Source organism: Triticum aestivum, chromosome 7B, assembly GCF_018294505.1.
Source record: "Triticum aestivum cultivar Chinese Spring chromosome 7B, IWGSC CS RefSeq v2.1, whole genome shotgun sequence".
NCBI classification, from domain to species: Eukaryota; Viridiplantae; Streptophyta; class Magnoliopsida; order Poales; family Poaceae; genus Triticum; species Triticum aestivum.
This window is the reverse complement of record NC_057813.1, coordinates 237,366,310-237,374,856: the sequence shown is the minus strand read 5'-3', so window position 1 is coordinate 237,374,856 and position 8,547 is coordinate 237,366,310. Positions and strand designations below refer to the sequence as shown.

Here is an 8,547-nt window from a genome sequence, read left to right as displayed (position 1 = left end):
AGTGCATTTTGCGAGTTTTCTGTGGTAGATCAAATTTCTGTCAACTTCCCCAATGATTGTAGGAATGTGGGAAGGTGTAGACGTGATTTGTGAAGGTGCAACATTTCCCAAACCATTCCAAAGAGACGTCCCTCTTGATAGTACGACTTTCCTATGACTCAAATAAACGAGTAAAATTAGGGCCACCGTCTTCAAGATTTTTCCTTTCTCTGAGGGATCATCCGACAATGTGCAATGCTTCTATGTTTCCTAAAACACTTGAGTACACATTGAGATCATTTAATCATGTTGTTAACAAACACCAAAATATAGTTAGGAGAAATATGTCCTTACATATGGCTCCCCTTGTGTCGAATCAAAAAATTTGGGTTTTACTTCTCTCGAAGACTGTTGCGATCCCATACACTTGTGGGTCATCAGCCCACTCGGGATAATTGTTGAACAAGGAAAGCAAGAAGTCCAAGCCGGACCCAAACAAGGAAAACTTACCGTACAAGGCAAGAAGAAATAGAGATAGACTCCAACTCTTACTTGTAACCGACCTAGGGCACCCGGGACCCAGCCTAGTATATAAAGGCACGGGAGGGGGCTCTCTAGACACCGAACGCACAATCCACCCTAGTCCCCCATAGCCATCATCAACCTTGTGCCAAGTCGCGTCTCGCCTTTGTAATCATCTCCATCAATACGATCAAACAAGCAGGGGTAGGTTTTTACCTCGTACGAGGGGCCGAACCTGGGTAAATCTTGGTCCCTGTCTTGCCTGATAACCGTCGAGTCCACCGGCATCGTACGTTTGCTCCCCTGTACAGAAAATCCTAGCTACTCAAGCATGGGATTTGCCGTTTGCCCCCGAGCTTTGCGCCGGATCGATGGCGGCGGCGGCAGCTGCGACCGCGCGGACGGGATACGCCACCCCCAGGTACGAAACGAGGTGGAAATGAACCGGCGGGAGGCGGCGACTCTTTTCTACTGCAGGGAAGCGGGGGCGGGAAGCGGCAGCGAGATTCGGTAGCGGAGAAAGGCGGGGAAAAGAAGAACTCGCGCGCGGTGAAACTTCAACATGAGTGTCAAAAAATGGCCACCAAAACTGAACAGATGGGGCACAGGCGGGGATTTTTCCTGCTCACCGGGTTTTTTTTCCGATTGGGGGCTTATTCGGGATCTGATCTTTCCATTTCGTTCCGGGCAAAAAAAAAAGTTATTTTTCGAGCCGGGGCTTATCCAGTTCCGTAGAGATGCTTTTAGGCCTTCTTGGGCCTTTTTCCGTCGAGGGCCTTATTCCGTTGAATGTTTCGTCCGAGTCCCTACGTAACAGATTTCCCTTTCCCTTAAAAAGAAAAACCTAACAGATTCCCCATATTCTACCTCAAACACATAGCGAGCCCTAATTTGCAGATCGGCGTCCACACCGAGCTGCTACTCCGCTTCTCCGCCGCCTTCTTTCCCCTCATCGTTTCTTCCCGCTCAAGCCACCGCCCTCCTCAGCATCTGACCTCCCCGCCGCACCGGACGCCGCTGGTCGCGCGCGCGATGGAGTCGACGTGCGTGTCGTGCGGCGAGTGCCCGGTGATTCCGGAACCGGCCTCGGGCGTGCTCGTCTGCACCGCCTGCGGCGTCGTCCACGACGCCGACGCCGACGAGTTCGTCAACTCCACCTGCTTCACCGAGGGCGGGGAACTCGGCCGTCGCGCCGCCACCACCGTCCACCACAGCTCCCAGTCCCCCTACCTCGACCACAAACTCTACGCCGCCTCCGACGTCATCACCTCCATGGCCGCCCGCTTCTCACTCTCGGCCAGCCGCGTCGACGAGGTCCTCAGAATAGCCCAATCCGCCACCGACAGGAATCTCGCCTGCCTGGGCACTGCCTTTCTCCCTGCGCTCGCAGCCGCCTGCACCTTGCTCGTCGCGCGATCCCACCGCCTTCCGATCTCCTTCGCCGAGGCCGCTGAGGCCGCGGCCTGCACCACGTTCGCGCTTGCTAACCTCGTGTACCGCATCGCCTCCCAACTCTACCTCCCTCCCCTCCCGTCCTTTGACTACTCCGCCGCGCTCGAACGCGCGGTGGAACGCTCAGGCAAGCTCACCGAAGCTGCGGGTGAGAAGAGGGATGCCATCCTTTCCCAAGCCCGATTTCTCCTCTGTTGCGCCTCCAAGCGTGTGTTTGGTAGGGTGCATGAAGGGTGCATGAGGGCAAAAGTTCCCAATCCGACCCACTTTTGCTTGTTTGGTAGGGTGCATGAGCTCACATGGGCTATGCTCATCTAATGCATAAAAGGGCCCTCAGTTATGCTCATCTCATGCACCCCAGACAGGGTGCATGGAGGCAGCCATGCTGGCCCTGACACTCGTCCCCACCCACCAGACCACGTCCAGATATGTTTATATTTTCAAAAAATGTTCAGAATTTAAAATTTTGTTTAAATTTTTGAAAAAGTTTAGAATTTCAAATTTTCTTTAATTTTTTGAAAAAGTTTAGAATTTCAAAATTGTTTAAATTTTCAAAAAAATGTTCATAATTTCAAAATTTATTTGAATTTTCAATAAATGTTCAGAATTTCATTTTTTTTAAAAATCAACAATGTTCGGAATTTCAAAATAAAATCAAAAATTGTTTGAATTTTGAAAAAAAATATTAGAAATTCAAATTTTATTTATTTTTTATAAAATATTAAATTTTGTTTAAATTTTCAAAATAGCTCGGAATTTCAAATATGTTCAAATTTTCAAAAAAGTTTAGAATTTCAAAATATATTATAATTTTCCAAAAAATGTTTAGAATTTTTTTAAAAAATCAAAATATGTTTAAATTTGTGTTCATATTTTTCTAGTTTTGTTCATCATTCAAAAACAATTGTTCAAAATTCGAAATTGTTCATCATGTCTAAACACATGCAGGCTGCCAAACAAAGTCTCAACTCAGCATGTCTCAGCGCATACATCGCTGCCAAACAACAACAACTGCATGGACTCAGCATGTCTACACTTAGCATGTATGAGAGGAGAACAACTAGGCTAGGTCCATGCATGCTACCAAACACACCACAAGTGGTCGCTCACGACCGGAAGGCACCCGCTCCCACTTGTCGCTGGCGTGATAGCTTTCGCGGCAGAGCTGAACAAGGTCACCTCTGTCTCTGTGGAAGATATTGCCCTGGATATTTCGGCGGTGCCGCACACCAGCCGCCTCCGATACAACGAACTTGTTGCTGCGCTGGTGGGTGCCGCGCAGAAGTTGCTTCCGTGGGGCTCCGACGTCAATACCAGAAACCTTCAGTTAAGTGCCCCCAGCCTGCTGCAGCTCATGCAGATGCAGACACAGTCCGGCCAGTCGGAACAGTTTCAAGAGTGCTTCCGTCCAGACATTGCCAGCACTGTGAAGGAGTACTCATCTGTTGACTTGGACGAATCCAAGTACTTCCAGATTGACCCCCTTGATGTTGATGATTTCGATTTCAAGAATTATGGGCAAGAGTTGAAGGAACCAGAGGATTTGAAGATCTTAGAGGGATGCATGTCAGATACTTACCAGAATATCTTGAAGAGGATTGCTCAGCTAAAGGAACTTGGGAACTTTGGTAAAGTTCCTAGCAGGAGGAAGCGGTGGAAGAGAGAGTTGGAGCTGGAACCATGGGATAATGCCCAGACCAAGAACAAACCCCTCGAGGAGGAAGCAGATATTGACATTGGCTATGATGCACCTCCTCCATCCTTTACTGCTGGAGTGGATTTGCAGAAGCGGAGGCGAACACGGATTGAAGCTGCTAAGTGTCGGATCAATGAAATTATGAAGGCTCCTGCTACTCGTATTGCAAATGCAATTGATTCACCGTCTGCTCTTGGACATGAAGATGTCTGTCCACCACAAAAAAATATCAGGAAAAATCAATGGCGAAAGAGACGAAATGAAAAGGATCATCTGAGAGAGATTTCAAATGCTCCGGACTGTGTGAAGAAGAGAAAGAAAAGAGACTCATGTAATGTTATTGACTGGGAAGATTGTGTCATTGAGCTCCTGTTATTACATGGTGCAAATGAAGCAGAGATAGAACAAGGCCAGTACAAAAGATTGTTGGAGCTGCGTGTCTTCAGTGCATAAGTGGAGAGCGATGAAAACTTGGCGATGCAGACTCTCCAGTCATTAGTATTTGATTACTGGCTTGCTTTCTGAACATAGGTTGTCATTACTCTGAATCATGCATAGTTTTTGTTAGAGAAATTCCTCGCTGTTTGCATTATTCACATGATTGCATCCCGATTTGTCTACCGTATTTACTATGTTCACCGCCGTGTGTATTTATCCTACCATAGTGCCTAAGGCCCCCCCAGGCCACTTTTCCGGCGCCGGCGCCGAAAAAACGGCCTAGTCGCACCCCCAGGATGTCGAAAATCGCCGGTTCGGACCTTTTTTCCGCCCGGCGGTCACAGACCGAACCCGGCACGCTGGGGAGCCGTTGGGGGCTCCGGCGCTAGGGAAAAGCACGCCTGGCCCACACCGACAGGGGAAAAGTCAAGTTTTTCTTCCCCCGACTCGCCTCGCACCCCCCGCGCCCTCGGCCACCACTCGCTGTATCCCGGCGACGGGTGCCGGCCTACTCCGCTAGATAGTCATTCCCCGCCGGAAAATAGCAGTGATTCGCCGCGGCAGCCCCTCCCGCAGCACTGGGCGCTGCCGGCCGCCGTTTCCGGCCGCGGAGGCGCGGTTTAACGGCGGGTAAACGCCCACCGAGCGCAAGGTGTTAGACGTTTTGACTGACTCGGTGATGGACTCCGATGAGGAGGAAGAGCTCGCCGCGCTGCTGGAGGAGGAAGCCGCGGCCGACGTCCAGGAAGAAGAGCATCTGATGGTGCTCGCCGCCCTCGCCCAGCTGCTGGCGAGCAATGAAAAGCCGCGTCGAGGTGGCTCGGCGCCGGGGCGGGTGAAAGCAAAGAACCGCCATCGTCTGCAAGGCTACTGCATGCTCTACTCCGACTACTTCGCCGATGCTCCACTTCATGGCGAGAGAACATTTCGGCGCCGTTATCGGATGAGCCGAAAGCTCTTCCTCAGGATTGTGAATTCCATCCGGGAGTTCGACAACTACTTCAAGTGCAAGATGGATTGCACTGGCGCTCTTGGATTCACCTCCATCCAGAAGTGCACGACAGCGATGAGGATGCTTGCATATGGAGCTCCCAGTGATTCACTCGACGACTATGGGCGCATGGCCGAGTCCACCAGCATAGAGTGTTTCTACAAGTTCTGTCGGGCAGTGGTGGCAGTGTTTGGGCCACAATACTTGAGAGCACCCAATGCGGAAGACACTGCTCGGATCCTAGCCCAGAATGCAGCAAGAGGATTTCCTGGGATGCTTGGAAGCATCGACTGCATGCATTGGAAATGGAAGAACTGCCTATTTGGTTGGCAGGGGATGTACAAAGGCGCCAAAGGCGGTTGCAGTGTGGTGCTTGAGGCGGTAGCCACACAGGACCTCTGGATTTGGCACTCCTTCTTTGGTATGCCAGGAACTCATAATGACATCAACATGCTGCAGTGCTCTCCTGTTTTTGCCAAGCTCGTTGAGGGCCATTCTCCTCCGGTGAACTTCGAGATCAATGGGCACCAATACAACAAGGGGTACTATCTAGCTGACGGCATCTATCCGAGATGGTCGACATTTGTGAAGACGATCGCAAACCCTGTGGCAGGAGGCAAGAACGCCTGGTTTGCGAAGGTTCAGGAGGCTTGTAGGAAGGATGTCGAGCGGGCATTTGGTGTGCTCCAATCTCGATTCGCTGTTGTTCGGTACCCCGCTCAGACCTGGTCGAAAGATCAAATGTGGGAGATCATGACTTGCTGTGTCATCTTGCACAACATGATCATCGAGAGCGAGCAAGAAGACCCAGTGTTTGACACTGAACCATACTACAGGCAGGGTCCTCTAGCCGAAGTTGATCACCAGCTACCGGCAACTTGGACTGCCTATCTCAGTATGCGTCAGGAGATCCGAGATCCACAGGTGCATCATCAACTGCAGAAAGATCTGATTGAGCACCTATGGAGGCTCAAGGGGGACGCCGCGTGATGAAATACTAGTTTTTATTTGTTGAACTATATAATTTGTATTGAACTATTTGTTGTTGTAGTATTTTGTTGAAGTATCTGATTTTTCTGTGATGAAATATGTGATAAGGAATAATTGTGTTGATAAATGAGCATCGAGACACGGCGAAACCACGCCGAATATGAGCCTATTCTCGCCCATATGGACCGTTTGTTCGCCGAAATTGGGCTGCAAAGTGGGTCAATTTCGACGCCTGGGGGCGAGCTGGGAGCGACGACTGAGCGTAAAATTGCCCCCATCGCCGAGTGTATCGCCGGCTATTTTTATGCGTCCTGGGGGCCAACGGCTGAAGATGCCCTAAGAGCATCTCCACTCGCAGCCCCCATATAGCATCCGGATTACAACTTTGGAGAGGGCTTTGGGGGGCGTCCGGACAAAACACGCCGTATGGGGATAGCTGTTTCCCACTCGTTGACCCCAAACCACCCCCAAATTATCTCAGTGCATTAGCACAAACACCTTGGAGGCATGGAGGTCGGCGCTGCGCAGGCCGCTGGCCGCCTTCACGCGCTTCCCGTTCGCCGCGTGGGCGAGCTGCCCAGGCCGCCGGCTTCACGCCCTGCCCCGTCGGCGCGCTGCAGCAGCCAGCGGTCGAGGTTGATCTACTCGAGGTCGCCGGCGTCAGGTACAGGACAGCAACGAGGAGGAAGAGCTGCATGTATCTCTGCTTGTTCGTGTAGACGGCGGTCTGCACCCTTCCTGGAGCAAGTATTCTTGAGCATCAAGTAGATTCTGAAAATCCCGTCGCCATTCAAGATCAGAAAGATGTACAGCATGTGCATCTAGACAACGAACTGAATAAGATTAGGAAAAAAACAAGAAACAATTGGGGATTTTGGAGAGACCGTCATGGAGCCCAGCTCCGGCTGCAACAGGATGCAGAGCTGCTCAGGATGCAGACGGGAGAGAGCACGCACGCCGGCGCCTCCGCCTCGCCCACATGTCCGGTGAACCACATCCCAAAGCTCCATGAGCAGGCCGAGCTGCTGCACGGCATCCTCGGCGGCACCCATTGCGCGCCACCACGGCACGAGCTCGAGGACGGCCACCACGGCACGAGCGCGAGGACGGCCACCACGGCGCGAGGACGGACACCACGGCCTCGCACTCCGCCTCGCGGAGCTGCGCGCAGAGCCGACGATGCAGAGATTGGAGAAAGGGGAGGGGCTCCTGACCATCTCCTGGGCGAGCGGGTTGACGACGAGGCGCTGGAGCTGGTCCACCTGCGCGTGCAGCGTGGCCTGCTGCGCCGCAACCATGGCGGGGATCGAGCCCGCCTCGACGAGGGCTCCGGCTTCGGCCGCGAGCGGCGGCGGGGAGAGGCGCCGTGGGCGGGGGCGCGACGGCGACCATGGGCAGCAGCGCCTCCGGTCGCCGTGATCCTGGACGCGTGCGGTGGGTACCGGCGGCACCGGCACGCCGCCCGCGTTGATCCTTCACGCCCCGGGCACCCGTATGTCCGGCGGAACCGGGTATTCGGCCTCGTAAAGGAGGTGAGCCTCGTCTTCATGAAGATGGCGGCGGCCGAAGCCGTTCGCCGTCGCGCCGTCGCCTGGGAAGCGCTCGGCCATGCGTGTGAACTGGAGACGGCGAAAGAGAGGAGAGGAGAGGGAGGAACGGCGACGGCGGGAGAGTGTGAGTCGCCGAGTGCGCCGGGGCGCGTCATATATAGGCCGAGACGCCGCCCGCGCGCGTGGCACCGTGTGTACGCGTGGCGGGGCGAGGGAGGGCGAGGGACGCGCGTCGTCCGGTCTTCACTGCGTCGTCCGTGAGACATCAATGGCACAGGCTGACCGGCGCGGCAGCGCGCGGCAGCTTTGACATTGATTCGCCACGGGAAACGAGGCGATGAGGACGACGAAGGGCCGAGAAGAGAGCCGTGTCGCTGACGCGGCGGACCCGCGGCTTTTTCGCGCCAAAACAGTTCGCCCGGTGCCCCCGGGCGTCCCCCAGCGCGCCGGGTTCGAGCTGGGTCCGCTGGTGCTGTTTTCGGTCCAAGCCGGCAAAAATCGGGCTCCTAGGGACGCGACTCGACCGTTTTTTTGGCGCCGGCGCGAAAAAAACGCCTGAGAAGGCCTTCCTGAGCGCGGCTGGAGATGCCCTTATGTCTGTAAGTACTACTTGCCTTTTAAATGTACTACACTACCACTCCCTGCCATATATAACGCCGGCGGACACACACGGTTGCGCTAAAGTTAGCGTGAGCGCATAATGTCTAAACGTACGCGCCAGCCACTAATTGCCTGCTCGGCACGCCGCTCGGCTCGCCAACACCAGGAAATATAGTAAGGGAATTAATTTCCGTTACCGCTACCGCTCGCTCACCTCCGCACCGTGGCCCTTTTTGTTAACTGCGCAAACATGTATGGTAATAGAACAAAAGTGTATGGTAATGGAATAAAATACTTTACCAGATTCCACGTAACGCACTATGACCCAC

General features: G+C 53.4%; 2 protein-coding genes across 3 annotated transcripts; one reads left to right on the top strand and one right to left on the bottom strand.

Moving 5' to 3' along the window:
- Window positions 1-872: 872 nt before the first annotated feature.
- Window positions 873-4,281, top strand: LOC123157861 (plant-specific TFIIB-related protein PTF2-like). The gene is made up of 3 exons (XM_044576053.1): window positions 873-922; window positions 1,353-2,175; window positions 3,053-4,281. The coding sequence occupies exons 1-3, from the start codon at window positions 873-875 to the stop codon at window positions 4,100-4,102; spliced, it is 1,923 nt and encodes a 640-aa protein (XP_044431988.1). The 3' UTR covers window positions 4,103-4,281.
- Window positions 4,282-6,172: 1,891 nt separating this feature from the next.
- Window positions 6,173-8,028, bottom strand: LOC123158865 (uncharacterized). Of its 2 annotated transcripts, XM_044576687.1 has the most exons (3): window positions 7,244-8,021; window positions 6,953-7,203; window positions 6,173-6,839 (listed from the first exon to the last, which is right to left on the bottom strand). In XM_044576687.1, the coding sequence occupies exons 1-3, from the start codon at window positions 7,458-7,460 to the stop codon at window positions 6,729-6,731; spliced, it is 579 nt and encodes a 192-aa protein (XP_044432622.1). In that variant the 5' UTR covers window positions 7,461-8,021; the 3' UTR covers window positions 6,173-6,728. The 2 variants fall into 2 exon arrangements, with proteins under 2 accessions (XP_044432622.1, XP_044432623.1); XM_044576688.1 differs by having other exon boundaries at window positions 6,953-8,028.
- Between the last annotated feature and the right edge of the window lie 519 nt (window positions 8,029-8,547).

Coding starts and splice junctions, on each gene's coding strand:
- LOC123157861 (XM_044576053.1), top strand. CDS start 873: ATGGCGGCGGCGGCAGCTGCGACCGCGCGGACGGGATACGCCACCCCC. Junction 923..1,352: donor ACGGGATACGCCACCCCCAG/GTACGAAACGAG, acceptor AAAACCTAACAG/ATTCCCCATATTCTACCTCA. Junction 2,176..3,052: donor CCAAGCGTGTGTTTGGTAGG/GTGCATGAAGGG, acceptor ACACACCACAAG/TGGTCGCTCACGACCGGAAG.
- LOC123158865 (XM_044576687.1), bottom strand. CDS start 7,460: ATGGTCGCCGTCGCGCCCCCGCCCACGGCGCCTCTCCCCGCCGCCGCT. Junction 7,204..7,243: donor TCTCCAATCTCTGCATCGTC/GGCTCTGCGCGC, acceptor GTGCGAGGCCGT/GGTGTCCGTCCTCGCGCCGT. Junction 6,840..6,952: donor CGGAGCTGGGCTCCATGACG/GTCTCTCCAAAA, acceptor CGGGATTTTCAG/AATCTACTTGATGCTCAAGA.